General features: G+C 42.6%; 1 protein-coding gene across 6 annotated transcripts in view; it reads left to right on the forward strand.

Moving 5' to 3' along the window:
- The first annotated feature begins 1,694 nt into the window (after nucleotides 1-1,694).
- LOC144933192 (uncharacterized) overlaps nucleotides 1,695-20,599 on the forward strand; it is a 97,131-nt gene continuing 78,226 nt past the window's right edge. For all 6 annotated transcript variants that reach the window (XM_078857821.1, XM_078857824.1, XM_078857825.1 and 3 more), the window contains exons 1-10: nucleotides 1,695-1,863; nucleotides 7,759-7,991; nucleotides 8,900-9,038; nucleotides 10,217-10,340; nucleotides 11,828-11,978; nucleotides 14,018-14,149; nucleotides 15,318-15,448; nucleotides 16,197-16,276; nucleotides 17,441-17,553; nucleotides 18,788-18,872. In XM_078857821.1, coding sequence (XP_078713947.1) covers nucleotides 7,877-7,991; nucleotides 8,900-9,038; nucleotides 10,217-10,340; nucleotides 11,828-11,978; nucleotides 14,018-14,149; nucleotides 15,318-15,448; nucleotides 16,197-16,276; nucleotides 17,441-17,553; nucleotides 18,788-18,872 — 1,070 coding nt within the window. In that variant the 5' untranslated portion in view covers nucleotides 1,695-1,863; nucleotides 7,759-7,876. The remainder of the gene's footprint in view (nucleotides 1,864-7,758; nucleotides 7,992-8,899; nucleotides 9,039-10,216; nucleotides 10,341-11,827; nucleotides 11,979-14,017; nucleotides 14,150-15,317; nucleotides 15,449-16,196; nucleotides 16,277-17,440; nucleotides 17,554-18,787; nucleotides 18,873-20,599) is intronic.

Genomic DNA, 20,599 nt, shown 5'->3' on the forward strand with positions numbered 1-20,599 from the left:
AACCGGTCATTAAAAAAAATGTTCTTAAATATTATTTGGGTCTCTCGGTAAAGCCACATAGATAGAAAAATATGAATTCCTGCAGTCACAAAAGCTTTAAGTCAAGATGTTCTTAAATGTAACACGTGCTTGGCTTTCGCGACCGATATTATCGATAATAGAGGTTTCTGGGTTCAATCGCGTAAATTTAAATGTGTCGTTAAACCCGCCACCACCCCACAGCCAATTAGTAAGGTTTGTCATGTAAAAAAAATTCAAATTCGTTTCTAGTACAGCACACCGTTGTGTTGGAGAGTAAATCCACAGCATTTACAATTCAATGAATTGTATGAATCAATGAATTGTAAATGTTTTGTTTACGTGACAAACCTTATTAATTGGTTGTGGGGTGGTGGCGGTTTAACGACACATTTATATTTACGCGATCTAACCCAAAAACCTCTAATATGGATGTTTTAATTGCATTCTCATCAGGCCCCATGGTGTAAAGTGCAGTCTTCAATGTGTATTATCCACTAGCGGTATCTCTCTGGCTCTCCTCTAGTTACTGCACTTATGAAGGGTCATTGCCCGAAGCGTCATTTGCTGTGTGTAGTTTTGGGCCAGTTCAAGTAAATCTGAATGTTGAGCCCAGCGGTTCCAATCACACGTTTTTGTTATTGATTGTGCAACCACCGACATTCCCAATGAATCATTACAAGTACGTCATGTAAACGACAAAAATAAACACGTAACGTAAACAACATTCCCTTAATTCTATAGTACATAATTAACATCGCAAACAATAGCCCTGCTACGTGAATGCGGGCCAGAGATAAAGTTCATATGGGGTGGGCTCTGCGCTTAACACCATGGGGTCTACTCTTTGGTTCTTTCGGTAAAGTTACGTAGAAAGAAAATACATTTAATAATAGAATACGACGTTTCGATTGCAACACAAGCAAGCAAGAGGCATTGGGTCTCTGTGTGTCTATGTTGTGTGTCTCTCTCTGTGTCTCTGTGTTGTCTCTCTCTGCTTGTGTGTCTGTCTGTGTGTCTATGTTGTGTGTCTGTGTTTTGTCTCTTTCTCAAATTTAGTTCTACCTGATGACGGTTGCTTGTGTTGCAATCGAAATGTCGTATTCTATTAAAATTATTTTCTTTCTACGTGGCTTTACCGATAGAACCAAAGAGTAATTCCTGCAGTCACGAAAGCTTCAAATAAAGTTTGAACCATTGGGTCTGATGACAGTTTACATGTTTCTGATGACCAGTTTCAAAGAAGTACAGGTGTATGTATAATTAACTAATAGCTATTGAGTAACAGACGGACTCTTCGGTAATCTTCAACAATCAGCAATTGCTCCTCAATAAACGCATTTATTTGCAAAGTAAATTTTATTAAATGTTGCCTGGCACACTGCATTGTGGGAAGATTTTGTTCGTGTGAGACCCTAAAATGAATTTAACAGATCTACATTCCTGAGGCGGAGGAGTCTGAGAAATAAAGCCTTGAAGCACAACTTCGAAGCAACCGTAAACCGTGCGCTGTAACGTCAAAACGTTTGCCGAGCACTTAATTTATAAACTAAAATGTATAATCACGTCTGGTGCCATCATGCGCATTAACATAATACTACGGAAAGAGGTATCACGTCCCATCCGGGATGTTTGTTCATTAACATAACCACGCCCATCATCGCAATAATTAACATAATTTATGCTGCCACGCCCTCTCAACGGCGCTTCCCAGCTAAAGCGCCACCGCGGTGAAGCGGCCGGCCACTCCGTCAATCCGATCGCATCGGAGCCATTGCCAACGACGCCGCGGCCCCATCTTGGTCTCTACGAGAGCACAAGCCGCCCAAGTTACTCGCGAACGAGGCAAGTGACGCGACGCGGGCCGCGTTTCGCGACACGGTGCCCGCCCGATTGTTCGCGACGCGGGTCGCGTTCAAGCAGCCCGGGGGAAGGGGGGCGGGTGTGTGATGATGAGGGCCCGCCGCCATCTTCCAGTGAGAGGCCTGCCCCCCCCATGGCTCTTGTGCCTCATGACCCGCTTGTCGTTCTCGATGTATCACTACGATCGAGGCTCGCTCGCCTCGCCCGAGCCGCGTTGTTGTCGCCCTCTCGAGCCTGGCCCTCGCCTGCTGTCACCCCCCCCCTCCCCCCATGCGGTTGTTGAGACAACTCCGGAGCGCGTCGCCGGCGTAAGATGGCGGGGAAGGTCGCGGAGTCTTGAGAGCCGCGACAGGCCCGGGCTGGAAATTTGAAAGGGGAAAGGTGGCGGGGTGTGTGTGGGGGGGGGCAACACGAGGGGCCAGTAGGGGTGGTAGGTGGCTGGGTGGGGGGGTCGAGACGTAATTATATGCAAATTAGAGCGTTAATTGGGGCCTTGCTTTGAATGGTCGGTGACGTCACGGCAGCCATGGTGGTGGTCGGGGCATTGGGCACCGATGGTTCGGATTTTGGTGATGGGGGCATTGCCATATTTGAGGTGTTTGATGGGGGGCCCAGTGTGGTTAAAGTTGTTCTCGTGTTCAGTATGAAAGAGCCCGGCGTGGTGATTATGATTTTACCTCCTTGCGGGTGGCTGTGGAGTCGGTGTTCAAATTCCAACATTCGCTAGCCGAGGAGCCTATTGTCCTCCATAGACAAATAACCACCGTATGGGCCCCCCCCCACCGAAGTGGTACTCGTGTGATGTTTATCGACCGCAAAGATGATGGTCCCATTTGGTGGTGACTCGGGTCACTTTCGGCGCCCCCACACCACCTCCCTCCACTGACCCAGCGCCATCCGGGTTGGGTTTAATTGCTTTAACGCAGCTGTGAGAAGTATACATTATTCGCACACGGTGCGAACCCAACTCCTGGTTTTAGATTTGAGAAGAAAAAATAGCAACGGTAAGAATAGACCCATGAACGATGTGTATAGGAAATATACAACGCCTATGCTAGCATCGTGCGGAGGGTTAAAATGTTGTGCTTTTGATTATAATGGCTTACACGAGGGATGTTTATATTCAAACGCTGTAGATGTGCGCCAAAAGCACAGTTGTATATAATTGTTTACAAATAATAAACCAGTAAAATGTTACGAAACATATTACGATCAGTAGGCTGGAATCGCTTGCACTGTGGAAACCTGGCTCTTCAAATAGGCACTGGCTTCCATTTAAATATATAGCACATCGGTTTCATCGTTACATTATTTTTGTGAAACACCTATCTTATTACATCCGGCGGCGTGGTGGTGCTTGTTGGTAGCGCTGAGCTCTTAAAATTGGAGGGTCATACGTTTCAGCTGGGGTACCACTCATCCCAATATCCCTCTGGGGGATAAAAAAAAAATGGGGATTAAATGAGTACCACTTTGTGAGAGAGGTCAACAGATGGCATGCCATGGTGAGCATTGCGTACTATGGAAATATGGAATGGAAAAGTGTTTGCCGATTTCTGTTTTGAAAAAGGGAGACGCTTTGACTCGTGAGAAATATCGCCCCGAGATTCGGCACTTGTCAAAATGCATTCTAAACAGAAATATGTTCTTGTGAATTTATGCTGGATATGTCGAGAAATCTGCACCATGATGCGTGTTATATCCTACAAGAGTAGACCCATTTGAAATATGCCAACATCCCATGCTCTATGTGATAATGTCGGCCACAATGCAGACTTGTGTGTGTTATATGCCACTGACAGTGTTAACAGTGCAGATTTTGATGGATTACATTTAACGCTCGACGAGTAGAGGTCAGGTTAAGTGTTGATGGGTTTCTCAGGATAACAAAGCTAATAAGAGGAAGTTGTAAATGTTGATTGGCACCAATGGTTTGACCAAGATGTAGTGATGCTGTATAAGCTGAACTTTCATATTGCAACATTCATGTGGACCTGAAGAAAAGTGATGGTCAGCTGCCATTGGTCTGTGAATAAGCTGACCTGATCTTTCACACCTGGTTAATGTCAAGATTGGCAGCATTTGGAATATGTTGATATGTTGAGCTACTTTCACACCGTACGTAGCCAACCGTTCTAATCGGAGGTGTGGGGAAGGACAACAAACTAAACACAAAAAGCTGAAATGAATTAGTTTTCAATGTAGATGTAGAATGATCTCTCTTTTTTCGGCAATAAGACCTGCCTCGTGCGCGTGTGTGTTCACAAGTTCTGCTCTCTGGAGGCTTAAATAGATAATGTATGCTACCAGAGAGCATGTCGCTTTGAGATGTAGGGACAGAAAGTTCTTGGGAGTGTTGTCACATCTTGATTTGGGGCTGAATTGCTTGCAAAATAAAATTAATTGAAAGAGAATGTAGGTCGTATGCAGTGTCTTAATTCATGAAATAACAATGCCCTTTACTCGGGTAAGCCTAACTTTTTTAGTTCCAAGACACTTTCAGGATGTTGAGCAAATTAAAAAGTGGCGTGAGTGATGACATGGGCATATTCAGAGAAAAACTACACATGATTCGGTCATGCTCAAAGCTCTGCGTAGTATATTTTCAATCATTGCAGTACGGTCTTCTTCTGACCATTTTGGAGTTGTCCGATCATGCTCCTCTCAGTTTGTAGCTGTGACACAAGTTTTTGTTTATGAGACATTAATCAATTGTGAAAAACGGTTATCTGGTACGGTGCAGGGTAGTGTTTCACTTTTATCTTTCCAGTGCAGCACAGTGAATTTTTATTCCAGTTTTATTAATGTTTGTGTGTGGCAGTCAGCTATGCTGTTAATGAGGAACAATGTGGATTCTTAAGGGATTGGTAAAATGGTTACTTGACTCTTGGCCAATGCCACGGTTTTACCTTCTCGGTTGCCTGCCAAATACCTGTAATGTGTTGTTTACAGTAGTTAAGGTAACCATAGTCGAATAGTGCGTGTGCTTATCACAACGTAATTTTCTATTGAGGCGGTGGTTGAGTTTCTACCACCAAGAGCTTGGTAATTTCCAGACAAAACTATCAAATTGTAACACTCAGTAGACTAACATCAGTAACAGACCATTTTATGCCAATGTCAGTTGAAATCTTACCTTAGAAAATATTTCCTCAAGGGTTGAAACAATAAGTATTGCTTTGTGGATAGTCAAGTAATTGTCTTTTCCATTATAGGAATTAGAAATTTCCATCAGTTGTTTGAACCCAACGTAGGTGTCACCAGCTTCGTTGCACATTGCATTAACCACTATGCCACCTCTACATCATATAAAGTAATTGTTAAATGTGTATGACTCTTATGTTGTTAATTAATTGTCAATTTTTAAAAAAACGTTCTTAATGATCAATTTCAACAGTCACGGAATCGATAGCCAAATCCAGTTAAATTTGAGTAATAATTGAACCGATTGCCACACATGAACATTGAAACCACACGGCGGGTTCCATTGTGATTGGGCATGTGGCAGGACTCTTCATCACTACGTAATACTTTCGAGCAGACAAAGTCAGAGGTTGGGCTTTTATTGTTTGACATTTCGATATACTTGGAAAACCAAAAATTTATTTAAATATTTTTTTTACTTGCATTTATGGATAATGGAAAAAAAACCTAAATAAATGACTACACAGGTTGCCCAGAGATATTGTTCAAATAGAATATCAGGATGAGCTGGTGTCAACCACCGAATAAAGATTACGATGATTTCCGTGTTGTATGTCTACATGACAAAAAATAAGCAGTGCCCTGTTAGTGGTGTTTCATGTTTTTTTAATCGTGCCCTTGCATTATGATACGACAGATTTAAAATGCAAATCCAGTCGTTATTATGAAGATGTACAAATGAAAACCGACACTCAATTGTAATTGGTTGCTCAGGCAGACACATTCGTCTCGATACAGCCAATGCACAGAGAAATACCACTTGGCCTGAAATGTGAGCATGTTCATTACTCCCTGGCTCATTGCAAGATGCGTGCATGCACATTGTGTCCTTGTTACTGTGAAGTGCAGTGTCACTTGGCCTTAGAACATACAGTTTTCTCATGTTGGCTTTATCGGTTGCTCTTTCACTTAACAAATTCAGTTTTGACATTGGCTGTCTGCTTAAAAGTTATGGATTTTAGAATGGTATATTCTGTGTAACTGACCAGCAGCATGGTTGATTACAGTCAAGAAACCCCCGTGACTGGGAAGAATGGCAAGACTTTAATTCAGTAGTTGCTTAATAAAGGGCAATACATTATGATTATTAGTATTTTCCTCTTGTGCTATGGCACAGGGATTATGAGGTGAAGAATTTCCGTTCCGGTCACTCGCTCTGCAGGGCTCCACGCTTTGTCAGGGAATGGCCCTAGAATACAAACCTGGAACTACTTATCACATTTTTAAGAGCCCTTTCTTACCTGACCAGAGACTGCCTGACCCGAAAAGTGGTTTGCTGCATGTCATTTATAAGGTCTGTACAAATTCTAGTCCAGAGTGAAAGTGAGCAGGAAAAAAATTGTGACCATGTTGAGACATATCAAATTGTTAAAAGTGAAAATCCTTTTTCACTTCTTGTAAGTATTATCTATCTCCTTGTGGGTTTCTTCCAGATAATATGGTTTCTACCTACATGTGAACACTTAATGAATTGGACAATAATACCATTTACAGAGCCCTCCTGAAAACAGCCTTAAGACTGTGTGAATTGCCTGTTTAATTAAATGAGCTTGCCATATTATACCATTTTTAACGTGGCAGTATTGTTTAGCCTGCTTGGTCTACTGTACAATATTCAATCTCATTCACAAGCACACCACCTTACTAATTGGAGCGCAGTGAGGTGTTAGTGATGTACATTTCAGCTATGGCGCAGTATATGAGGGGGGGGGGTACCCATTAGCTCTTAATGTCACGAGTGCCTTGTTGACGCACGCAAAAATAACCAATGAATTTTTCATTGCCTTGGGGCTAGATCCAGGATGAAGTCAACACATTCCATACAGTAGTCTCCTGGTTACAGTGTGACTTGTCACACTGCAGTTTACTATAATCTGCAAATTATATGGTGATTTATTGAAACGGTATTATATAACCTGTGATTGAGAATCAAATGCTATTTTATAATTTTGTGTTCACAAAAGTCTCAGGTTAAATACTGTGCATACGAATTGTAAAATATTTCCTAATGCCGTACGTTATCGCTTGACCTACCGCTTAAAAAGTCCGTGTTCAAGGAAACTTGGGTCCGTGTTCATCCCTGTTGGTGGCCCTCAGCCAGCAGTTGAAGTTTCACATTCCCATTGCATGGGCAAGTCTATCCATAGGACAACCACTGCTGACTTCCTGCAAAGTGGTACTTATTTTGGCAGCCCTCAAGGAACGACAGGCAGAGTTGACCCCTGACAAACATTTAAATGTGTAATGTTCCGATTATTATGGGTTTCATTACTGTAATTGTGTTTCTACATGGCTGAATGGGTTTAGAGTCTGTTCACGATATCCTGGAAATCCAGGTTGCATAAAGTTCTTAAAATACACACAACAATAATTATTGTCAAGTCTTTAGTTGGAACTTGAACTGTTACGTCAAAGCAAGTATAGTCCTGTTATTCCCTGCCTTGTTCATTATCACTGGTATGCATTGATGCACAATTATATTGCAGGATGGATGGGCTGTTTATTATGTATGTCTATGAAGTACTATTTCTGCTTTAAGATTTTCTGTTCATAGTTATTATTTAAACCGTTTATGCCAGTTTGAAGTAAAATCAAGCACGTGCTTGAAAAAGAACAAACTTTTCAAATTCCCATAATACATGACCAATTATGTTGTCGTCGTGTGTTGTGTAGGAGAAGCAGCAACAGAAGCAACAGCATCGGTGACGGAAGACACGTGTGCATCTTGTACAGCGGAGAGAGCACGCACCCTCCAACCCACGCGAGCGCGACCTGATGTGTGTGCAGCGCGATGTCCGATCGTGCGGGGTCTAACGGCAAGGGGAACAATAGTCGTCCGAAGTACGCTTCCCTGAGCCTGTACAACACTTACAAGGGGCGCTCCCTGGAAACTCAGCGCACCACCAGTGAGTGCCATCGCTTTCCGCGAACACCCACGCTTTTGCTGCCGCCACTCGCAGAAAAAAAGGCTTGTAAAAATTCACCCCTGCCGCTCTCGCTGTTAACCGATTTACCTTCCCATCCCCCGAGTGATTGTGTGAATTTTCACGATGAGGGGTCCCGATTTGCCAAACTGCCTATATCATTTAATCTGAGTAACACGTAAATTGTCAGATTACAAAGGGCAGTTTATAAGTAATCTTAAATTACTTCTGTTTTCATTGCATAATGAGGTTTGTCACCCCATGTACCCCACAACTGCTGATAAAGCACGTAAATAAATGTGAATCTTCCACTCGCTGAACATTCATCCAACTATATTCATAAAAATATATGATTTATGTTTTGTTAAATTGAGGGTAATAAATAATAAACAGGAAACTGGCTGTTTGACGGCCAAAAAATGTAACCTGCCAGTCAAATTGATCCATTTTTTGACAAAGGGCTGGAAAACATGGGTTCATAAGGACCTGCAGGACTAAAATGTAAAATCTGTTTTGGTGAAATAGATCCCTGTTTCTATTACTCATGAAGCTGCTTAGGATGAAGTTTAAAATTACATTTTAAAAAGGGTACAATAGGAGTGCATGGCCACTTTGAGTCGTGGATGGGAAGGACAAAAGTAATAATTTTCATTGTTACTTTCAAAAATCAGTGTTGCCAGCAAATAAAAGGATGTACTTGCACATATACAAGTGGGTGGGGTGAGTGGTAAGCCTTTACTTAGCTATGAGGTCATGTACAGGGGGAGTGGCATCTACAGGGTCCTGTATAACGTCACTATAGTTCTTCCAAACTGCAGGAGAAAAGAACAGAGTAAGGATTCCAGATGGTTGGGTGGACTTGTAATTCGTGATGGTTGCAATGCCCACAGTCGCAACGCGCCATGGCCTGCAGAGCCTTGGTAAAGTGGCCACAACACGCCGCGTGCCGGCTCCTCCCAACTCGTCCGGCCTGAATGCCGAGGGTGGTACGGACGGTGACGACGCCCAGGGATGGACAGACACTGCCAGGTGAGAGGCAAGGTCACACGCATTAATGCACTCGAACACATGAGCGCAAAAACAAAAGCAAACTCGTCACTTAATGGTGGTGATGTGATTGTGTCAGGCAAGGTTTACTTTGAGTGCAGTTGGAGTGGTGAAAACGCACTGATAGATTACAGGACTGACCATGGTGTTTAAGGGTGAATAGAACAGGGTAACTAGCATATTTACCACCAGGACTCCTCACGGAACCAGTGTTCTGTTTAAGGCCCGTGCTCTGCAGTTGAAAGCGTCACTCCTTTGCCTTCCATTGTTGCCAGAGCTTCCACAGTTGCCCAGTTGTATCTTTCATGATCCCCCTCTACAGAGGCCAATCTTCCTACCACAGGCTACGTACGGGGCAGAAGTTCTCCATACATACTCTATGGGCACATCTCTTATCTTGGCCATTATCATCCCCTTCTCTTGACCAAACAACTTGCTTAGCCATATGGTGGCTGGTCATGCAAGTTTATACAATCCAATAAATGAAGGAGCCTATAAATGGGACTTTTCCCAGATCTTTTAAGTATTTGTGAGCTCCTCGCATCCAGCCTAGATTAACTCTGGATGAATTGTAGAACGGCCAGCTGAAATATTCAAAGCTGGCACAAGTGTCTGTGCAAGGGGGGATCTGTGTTTTGTAGGAATAGAGAAGAGCGAATGATCATGACAGAAAATATCCAAAGTTTATTGTGGAGACAGAGGCTAGACTGCTTCCCTACAGTACTATTTAGCCAATGAAAATATAATACCGCTCTGGTTTTATCTGCATATGAACACTCGTGTATGAATTATCACAAATGGTTTTGCTGTTGTATCGCATTCTTCAGATTGTAACACACCCATTTTTTGTTTTAAAGTACAAGGGTATAAAGTGTTTTATCATCCGGGGAGTACGCCACCTATGCAAGCAAAAGGTCTTTCTTGCATGAGAATAGTCATTCATAGGAATCTTGCTATGATTGTGGTGTGTGTTGTGGTGTTGGTGATGATGGATGTAACGTGGCGCACACCGTAGTGTGTTGTGTACTGTAGCTGGAGTATGCCATGATGTGGTAAGTGCTATGGTGTTGTGTGCATGGCTTGTTTTTGGTGTGTGTGCTCTGTGGGTGTGTCGTGCGTGCCGTAATGTTGTCCTCGTGGCGCCCGGGTGCCTTCCGCAGTTCGGCTGCTACGCAGCCACAGCAGCCACAGCAGCCGGAGTTGCCGCCGCAGCAGGATTCATCTCCATCTGCCGAGACACCGGATTCCGAGAGCACAGAACCAGTTGCCCCTCCCCCAAGCCAGGTTGGTGCTCCGTCTAAACTGGGAACTGCGAGCCACTACCACCATGAAAGCCAGAACTGCTGAAGAGCACTTTAATTAAATAAGCCTATTTTACAGATTCACCTTCGGTTTCCCCTGCTCCGGTAATAGAAAAAATTGAGAATGCATTTTCAGTACAGTGAAACTTCTGCTAGCTAATAGGGCAAGCACTGATTTGGCTATCTGAAAAGTCCAACTAGCTGCTACAATAATGACATTCTAAGTGATGTTGCTAATTATCCTATACATTCACCTAATATTACAAATTTAAAATACATTAGAATCTGTGGTGTTAATTGTGTACTAGGTGGTGGGGTTATGTACTGTATACTGAAGTGTGGTGCCCTCTCAAGTCATGAACCACATGGTATCCTCAATAAAATAACACAAACACCGAGTGAAAAAGAATGCACTACATAGGGGTGAGATTGAAAAAATGTGGAACTTGAAATCTTAACACTGAATAACACAGGGGTAAGAGCCTAGAATATGCTAAACACACAAGGCAGGCACATGGGGAGGGTTGGCAACTGCTTCCACGTGCTGTGAGTAGCAGCAGAGACTGCTCGTAGATGGTCAAAGTTATTTAATAAATTTACCTAATCTGGTGTGGCTAGATGTGTAATCTGGCTATCCAGAATTCTACAGTGTATCAGAGGCCCTTCGAAGTGGATAGAGCTGCAATATTAATCCATGTAGGTCCAAGGAGAACCCAGTCTAGTGAGAGATCCGCAAAAGTGCATTATTATTCAGTCATTAAAGCCCTACTCGTACTAGTTATATATAAGAACTATGATATAATCAAAGCGTCTTCCTTGTCTATTGTGAAATGGGTGGTGTTCTCCATTGAAGGCCCTAATTGAGATTTGGAAATTCCCCATCATATCAGGAACCGTTTCTTCCATATAACCACAGTTGACTTTCATTACCTATTTTGTTACTCGAGGGATGAACAAAGTCAATGTATTACCGGGCTAAATATATCTCGTTTAACCAAAATTATATTAAAGCCACACCTATGTATAATAAATAAGTAAGTACGTTATTGTGTTTTTCTTAGGATTTAATGCGCCACAGATGAGCTGTCACGTTATGTGTATGAATAAACACATCTTACGACTCGGCATGTTCTTATTTAACCCCTCTACTAGTTTTTCCAGTTTTGCCCAGCAGGCTGGGGTGTCATTTTAAGAGAAGATGCAATCCATTTATGTGGACTTAATATCTATTTTTGCTTACGACATGATCGTACTACATTAATAGTTTGTTGGATTTACAAAAAGTCTTAAGAGTATATTTTCTACTTGGGTCCCCTGGTGCTGTGGGTCGACATCAGCACCGAGGAGGCCAGTTATATCGCTGGGCATGCCGCTGCCTCGTGTGCCGTGCCCCATTATTGACGACTGGCAGCACTGACTGTGAGGTTAAACGGAGGTGTTTGCTCTGCTTGTGTTTGTGCGCGTGTACAGACGACGCCTGCGAGTGCAGAGGTGAATACGAGCGGGGCCACTGGCCCCCCAGCGATAGCTGGTGGGAATGGGGGCACAGTGGCCAGAACCTCCCCCCCGCCCGCCGCCACAAGCCGATCCTGGGCCCAACCGGCACCCAAGCCCGTCGAAGGTAGGCTCCTGCAAAGACAAGACCCCCTGTGTAGTTTAGCATGCTGATGGGACAAGTGCTGTTTGTGAGCACGTCATGAAGGCCGACACTGCACACGAGGTGGTTGGTGGCCCGCATCACGTGGCGATGCATACAGATCGCACCGGGTACTTATTTGAGGCTGAGTCGAACGAAGGGAGGCCCAGGACTGATTCGGATAATTGTCAATGGTGTTGGCCATGAGTGGGGAATCGAACACTGGTCGCTGGGTTCATCGCTAAGCACTATAATCGCTCACCACACACGCATACATGTACACAAACACAAGCTGTGTTTAGCATGACATCGGTTCATGTTACGCCTGATCTGCAGTTGGCTAAATGTCATTATTTTGACAGCCTTATAGGAGAATAATACACATTAGGGTAATGTTTTGGGCATTTTTTATTAAACATTGTGTTCTGAAATTGTTCTTCATGTAACCTTTTTTTCTTTTGCAAGATAGGCAATGTTTTATGTTTCAATGGTTTTATCTTACCGCTTGGTTAAATAAGGAAACCTACAGTGGTTCTCAATAAGGGCCATTGAGAAAGATATAGGCCTAATATACATTTTTCTGATAGAAAACGCAGTGTTCATGAAGATTCCGTATTTTTATTTCGCGCAAACACACCACAACCAATCGGTCCATGAACTGAAATGTAATGGTCTAATTCACATGAACTAAATGCAAACCCTGCTTCAGGTTAATCCAATTAGTGTTCACGACTGGCTTTTACCCTATTACGTTTCTATTCTTCTTTACCTATTTTGGGAACTAAATTTTCAACCTGAGGAGAGTGCCTGTTTAAATAACCTTCACTTTCCTGGTGTTCTTAAGTGAGGAACTGAATGTACTCCCCGAGGTTAGATGCAGCTAGTCTTGACTGATGAATTAATGCATTAATATAAAGGTCGGTGTTATGTAGCCGGATGGAGTGCTTTTGTAAAGCTGACTTTGAAAATAAAAAGCAGTATACCAATGTGCATGAACAAGTGATTAAATTAGTACATATAACCCACTATGATTTACCATACACTGATGGTTAATGGAGCAATAGCTAAAATGTGTTCAAAAATAAGCATAGCGACACAGGTGTTTGAAATTACACCTGAGAGATCTAAAGGTGGGGCGTGGATCGGGGCACTAATCAAAATTAGAAACATTGTTTAAAAATAAATAGCCAACTTGGGTGATGGGATGGCAGCCAAAGCAGAGGTTGACAATTGTGTATATGGAGCGAAGAGGTCTGTTACTCTGCAGGCATGGGATTAATTCTGGCATTGCAGGACAATGACTGTTGGTGATGGTGTAAGGAGGCCTTCATCCTGCAGTGGATAGATGGTAGCTGATGGTGATGATGAATGATGGTTTGGAATTAGTTAGCAAGGTTTTTGCATTTCTTCTGATGGTCTTGACATGACTTGGATGGAGGCATTTAAAAAAAATGTAAAAGCTCATTGACACTAAAATGCACTGTGTTAAGGGAGACTTGGATCACCTTTTAAGATAATTACTTTGCTTTTACAAACAGCAAGTTAGACGGACAAAGCAAATAAAAAAGAGTTTCAACCTTAGTTGGATAGGTTAAATTATTGATTCTTAAGAATAAGAGGCTTGTGCCAATTGTGTGTGTGAGCATTGCATTTAGGAAATGCGTAATATAATGATTTTTGGCTAATAATATGGAACATGAGGGAGTGGAAACAAGACAAAAATGTATCTATTGGAACATTTTTTGCCAGTATCAAAATTATTGGGAAAAAAATAGGCTTTAACCTTCCTGGCAATAAAACAGGAGGTTAAGATGTTCCAACCCTAAACAGATACCTACTTCAAAGCATCAAGTCTGCATTCACCACACATGCTTGTGGGAAAAAATGCAAACAAACACGCTCCGATAATATATGCATCGTCTTTGAAACTTATTGGCCTACACCAGAGATCCAGGTGTGTGGCATTCAATCCGAGATCCCCCTTTGTTGTGCTGAGAAGTGGCCTGCTGTGTTGCTGAGTGCAGTTGGAGCACGAGTGGGCGGCCTGGCTCAACTCTCCCAGAGGGAATTCCCGTCGCTGGGGGCGGGTGGGGAGCAGGTCCCGGCCCCTCCCTCCGACGCTACGTCTGGGCGCGCACTAAACCTCCGCCCACAGAGTGCGTACTTGCACACATGCATGCATATGCACGCACGCACACTGACATGCACAACTGTGAGTTTCCAGGAATCCACGCAACTGCCAAGTGACTTGGCAAAAGGTTGTGAGTTTGAAATCCTGGTTGGGGAGTTACTCGGCCTATCATCCGTTTGGGGTCGACATAACTTGTATCACTTTGTGGGGAAGTCAACAGTGATTTTCCCTATGGATATGCTCGATCTTCTCATCGGAATGTAGAACTTCTATTCCTGCCTCAGGGCTGTTAACAGGAGATGCGCAGTGCCTTAACGGTCATTTTGAGCAGGAAATGACTTTGAGTTGGAGCCACACACAGATGCCCTGGAAACATTGTTCGAAGTCAACTTATCCCAGTATTCCAAAGCCTCAAGAAAGCATTTGAGGCTTCATGTTTTGGCAAAAAGGCAGCATTTTTTTCTGATATTTGTCAGTTTCATTCCTGATAAATTTTGCCTGAATTTATAGTTTAATTTTAAATTCATAGTGACTAAATATGACTTAAAGAGGGAATACGTGCATCCAGAGAACCAAGAACAAAAAGAATACAGGCTAGCAGGGTATCTAGTGGAGAAAATAAGTCCGCTGTACATTAAGGGTGATAGAGATGACACTGATTTAGGAAAGGCTTGCAGTTAAAGGAGGAGCAGAACAAAGGAGAGCTCTTAATAGGCCTGGACTTGAACAGGGGGGAGGGAGTCAGCAGCCAAGGGGAAGGAGTTCTAGACGTTGATGGCAGCAGAGGAGTGACTGGATGTTTCTAGAGACACTTGGTGGTTGCATTTGAAATCTTCATACAATGTCTCTTGTTCAAGGAAGACTGAAGTTCAGCTGGCCGATTTAAATGTTTTGTGCAATTACCAATTTTAACATGGGGGGAGGGGGGTCTGAGTATTTACAAAACCCATGGATGTATGAAGAGCTGCACAAATAGGTCAGGAACCAACTTGTTGTGCTGCCATCTCCTGGTTGCATTGCATCCCGGCAAATTTGGGTGTTTCACGGAACATGGTATAATTGGCATGATTCCCAAAGAAGGCCTTTGTTGCTGAGATTGACACCGCCCTTGCCAATGCATGAATCAGGCGGTTGAGTTGGCACTGAGTGCATTGAGAATAATGGACTGGCTGTGTATGTGTGTGCACATTCAGATGTAAGCAGCTGGCGTGAGGGTGGGGGTCCGGGCGGGCGAGAGGAAGGCCCCAGTGCAGGGCTTTTGCCCATCCCCACCATGGGGGGCCCCAACGGGGGTCCCCTTACTCATGCTGCTGGATATCGCCCGGTACGTGCACTTACCTTGCACGCTGTACGTTTGTTATATTGAAGCGATCACCCGTTCTTGATGGTCGTGCCGATGCTCGGTGCTTGAATATAGCTGCGTTAGGGTTGCGCTTTATAGTGCGCCCGATGTGTTTTGGGGTTGTGCCGCCTGTTGGGCACGATGTCGGGCACGAAACTTCAGACCTCATGGCAAAAAACATGCTGTTGCAACCTACCAACACATGAGAGATTTGCCATCAAAATTGCAGATTTTATGTAAGAGAATAATCCTGTTTTGCAATCTTTAGGTCTCGCTTTAAATGTCTTTTATAGTCAAATATGTCGTGCTAAATTGGTTTTATTTTCTTTTGTATAAAAACAGCAAATGCCTATATGCGCAATTGATCTTAGGGCAGTGCTCATCCTCATTGGCAGCCCGAAGCTACAAGTGAAAATGCCCTATTCCTTTAGCATTCGCGGTTCTCCTCAGAACGACCGCTGTTGAAATCACGCAAGGTGATGTCCGTTTCATTGACCCAGGAAGGAAGTTGGTGGACCAAGTCAAACTCAAACCAGGAGTTGTGAACTATTGGCTGTTCGGTTGGCAGTTTGAGGGCTTTGCCACAGTGCTACCTGGCTGATTGTCAGCCATGGTGAAACCTGTATTCAGTGAATCCTCACCGATTAAAAAAAATATATATGTATGGGGTAGGGCAGTGCTCTTTGAGCGGTAATTGTAAAATAAAGTCTTGTTGCGTTGTTTGCCACAGGACGGTACGCCGTTTGGGCCCAGGTTTGGGCCACCACCTGGTGGCCGGGCCTACCCTGCAGCACAGCAGCCTGATGGCAGGTGAGGTTACGTATGAATCTGGCACTTGTGTGTGTGGACTTGAATTGATGTGCACGGTCTGTGTGTGTTCTGATATCAGTTTCCCACAATACTGTAAATACCTCACCTGGTATGTAGCAGGTCGTGGGTTCAATCCTGACGCATGTATATTTCGAGTTTGCATGTTCTCTCAGTGGTCGCATGGATTTTTCTTCAGGTTGTCCGTTTAGAGTATTTGGCTGCTTTACATTTCCACATGATAAGCTACAAAGCTCATTGGGCCTTACCTGCTAAATAAAAAATAATTATAACAATACTTAGTGATACCAGTTTCCCATAATTTCATAATTGTATTTAACTTTATTTTTGTGCTTTGCACTTGCCATAAGATTAGGATCACTTAAAAGTTATAAGTATTTTATTACTGCACCTTTACAACATAACGTTTGTTGGACATGCTGTCAATTACACAGGCAATCATTGAATACATTTAGAAAATTATGAGATGTTATAATCGCCATGCCAGTCAGTTGCTTAAAAAAATCTGTTTAATTGGAATGTTATGCTTTTATTTCAGTAATATTTTGTCAGGAAGTAAAATATGGGGAAACATTTATTTTAAGTGTGATATAACTATTTTGCAAAACACACGATGCAATTATTGTGGATCATATATTATACGATGTATTGTAGTATCATATTGCAGCAACCTGTGCGCACATGCAGTTTGCATGTTCATCGTATTTGACCTGTATGTGGTTGTGTGTGCATTTAATGTGTGTATTTGCATTATTTTCGTATACTCTGAATCATAATATTTATTTAGACTGCAGGATAAATCCGATGAGCTATTAAGCTATTTTTCATAGATGTCCAGTGTGGGCGGGTCAGACAGTTACAACAGCAAACAATAAAAAAAATTATAGGAGTGCAAAATAGAGAAAATGGTAGGCAAGTCACTAAATATAAGTAATGAACAAAGTCATGATTTATTTATGCCAGTGAGATTTATTAAGATTTGGCAAGGCAGAAAAAACAACACCGTCCCAGGCCATGCCAAGAGAACACGCAGTCCCTCAATAAAGTGGCGCATTAACGTTGAACTATCAATACACAGATAATGAGCAAAGTGACGTGCCTGTGTGCTGTTACATGTGCTCTGCATGTGCCCCTGTGTATCCTCAGACGTGGAGCACGGCCGCCCTGGCTTGCAGAAGCTGACCGGCCGTCCATCGTGAAAGCAAATGATTTGAAGGAGCTGGACACCCTGGACACAGATGCTGATGATGGCTGGGCTGGTGCGCACTTTCTTCACTCACTCATGACAATTTATATTTTCAATTATTCTTTTTTTGGCAACGGGAAGTTGAGGTTTGAGCGGTGATGCAACGGTTGGCACGCTGCACTATCGACACGGCGACCGGAGTTCAATTTCCAGCCATGGCGTGTGTGATATCAGAACCGGTCCTATGCCTGCCCCTCTATTCTCAAATCCGCACTGACATCGCTGTAAAGTATGGTACTAAAAACCTCATGACCCGATATTGCATGGGGAGGTTTAATCCATCAGTGGATTGAGAATGGATGGAATGTGTTTTTACCCAGTTTGTCCCATGATTAAATGCACTGGATATGTACCTATTTATATTTTTAAATGTGCTTTAATACGGTGGTTACCCTACAGGGAGACTGGTACTGTTATTGGAACATGCAGTTTATTCCACTAGTGCATGGCTGCCAACAGATGAGTGTCTTCCTTTTGTGCGATGAGAAATAGGCCGCAGCTTATCGTTTCTTCCCCATGCAGATACTATATATGTCATCGGGTATCTTGTATATATTCTAATGTTTCATCCACATGAATATGATGTTTATATTAAATGGAAGCTCTGTTTTTAGTTGTGCTTGCTGTCATGTAGTTATAAAAAAAATCCGTACCCTTTTGTTATTTATTCAGGCGTTACGTTCGTGCCATATACTGGTTCGGCGTGGGGAAAAACTAGCGCATGAAACATTAAAGCCATTGTGCGTGCACACTTAAGATGCAAACATGTAAATAATACTGCAACTACTAATCAATCAGTTTTAAGAAAAAAAAGACACCTTCACATCCAGTGTATTTAGGAATTTTGACTTTCTGCAAGTAGTTATTCAGTTTTTCCTCTCCATCATGCTTTACTCTTGAATCCTAAACTTTTTTTTAATCCCAGAGAGACTTAGAATCCCACTCCTTCGTAATTACTTTCATTGATCTGGCTGTAGCCACTGTTTTAAACAGATCGTTGCCCATTTAACGCGATACTTTGCAGACATTTTTAGGGTGTACACCTCCCTGGTAAACACAGCCGTGAGATAATTAAGAACAATGGCACTCCAGATTCCTCCCACAGAAAAACACTAATTGAAGTGAGAGTTTCTCACGTATTTCAATGCGGTAACCGCATAGTCTTGATACCCTCTAAATTGTTATTTCTTAAACGGTATAGTCCCTGGCTTCATAACTTAAAAGTGGCTTTGTCCATGCTCGTGCAGGTGTGCAGGATGAGGTCGACTACACAGAGAAGCTGAAATTCAGTGACGATGAAGATGAGGAAAGGGGCGGGAGCACACGGTCTTGGTGAGTTACACACGCGCACAAGCTGCTGTGCGTTGCGCATGCGCTGATAGTGGGACGGCAAACTGTGCCACGTGCAGTGGAGTTCTACACACTTGCAAGTGGACATGTTCTCTTACTTGCACGCTGACGCACTCGGAAAGCACACTTATTTGAGTGATCTACCCGATTGTCTTCATCCTTAATGTCATTGATTTAATGAGCTGACGTGTTTTATGCATTGGTAATGGAAGATGCAACTCAAACAAATAGCTTTCAATGCTGCTTATGTAACTGGGATGTCATACTTCCCTATACGCTTTACAACATCACTAGAGAACTAAAATGGAGTACCCTAACTGTAAGTGGGATTTTTCCCCCCAGAAAAAAACAGCTATTTGGTTTTTGGTTTGCATCTTCCTTAAAGTCACTATCATACAATTTAAATTTGTATCGCAAGTGAAAAAGGTAATTTAAAGAATATATTTGGAGCTATAAGGCGAAGATGAGGGGAGGCTATAGTAGTGCAGTAAGAATGAGTGATAAGCACGTTACAAAGGAAAATGCAGTAAACTGTATAGAAGGGGAATATGGAGGTTTGAACAAGAACTTTAATGTTGGGATGAACAATAAAGAGAATGGAGTTTCTGATAGCAGTAGCAGTAAGGAGGAGCAACCGCCAAGGAGGGAGGGTAGGTTAAGTTGACATTTGGCCTGGACAGTTTGCATTATTTTAATGGTGAAGCCTGTTTTGTTGAAACATCAACTGGTTGCTGTGTGGGAGGTTGCTTTGCTGCTACTCCCTGTAGTCTGGAACTCCTTCCCACTGGCCTACATATTGTTGACTCCTTATTTAAGTCCAGACTCTCAAGACCTCAACTGCATCATGACTGTCTTGTCTTTTCTCTTCCAAAACGTTTGTGTGTGTGTGGGTATATGCCTCGTTTACATGTGCCACTGTGTATGTACAGCATTTTGAGAAGCCGGGTGCATAAAGACACTTTATGAATTCAAAATTTTGTTGTTAAAAAAAGTGTGCCATGCTCATGATGACTTTTCACCTGGCTTGCCAGATATACAGATGTTTGTTTGCTTTTTCCATCAATTTGAATTTTGTGGCCACCTTTTAACGATTATGCAAAGTCTTAGGTTGTCAAAGTGGATTTGCCACCACTGGCTCAGGGCCACCAAAGGAGATGAGCTGCACCCTTGTTCTTGCATGAGAAGGGGAGACACTGTGACCTTGTTTTGAGTAGGATTGCCGCGATATAATTTGTCAAAATATGATCAAATGTTTCCCTGACGATTATCGCGATATCGGTTTCCCATACCTTTGTAATTTGTATTATACAATTTTATTGTATTGTTTTTTTGTGCTTTGCTGTACAAATAAAGATTGCTTAAAAGTTCTTCAATTGAAATTCGCTCAACATAAGCCTTCCTTAGGTATAAGTATCATTAGACAATGAACTTCAAAGACGAAGTCATATAATCACCATACCATCAAGATTACTCCATAAAAATGTTGTTTAAGGACTCATTTCATGGGTAATATTTATTTTGAAATTTAATTTGTCATTTCACATTTTTTTAATTATATATATTTTAACAAAATTGAGCTACGCTCATTATGGCAATGATATTTTGCAAAGTGTAAAATACAAATATATTGGACCCTACAGCATATTATGCCTCATTGCATGGCCATATCACGGCAACACATGGTTTGATTAAGGTCATGAGTTCAATGC

Source organism: Lampetra fluviatilis, chromosome 6 (assembly GCF_964198595.1).
Source record: "Lampetra fluviatilis chromosome 6, kcLamFluv1.1, whole genome shotgun sequence".
Classification (NCBI taxonomy): domain Eukaryota; kingdom Metazoa; phylum Chordata; class Hyperoartia; order Petromyzontiformes; family Petromyzontidae; genus Lampetra; species Lampetra fluviatilis.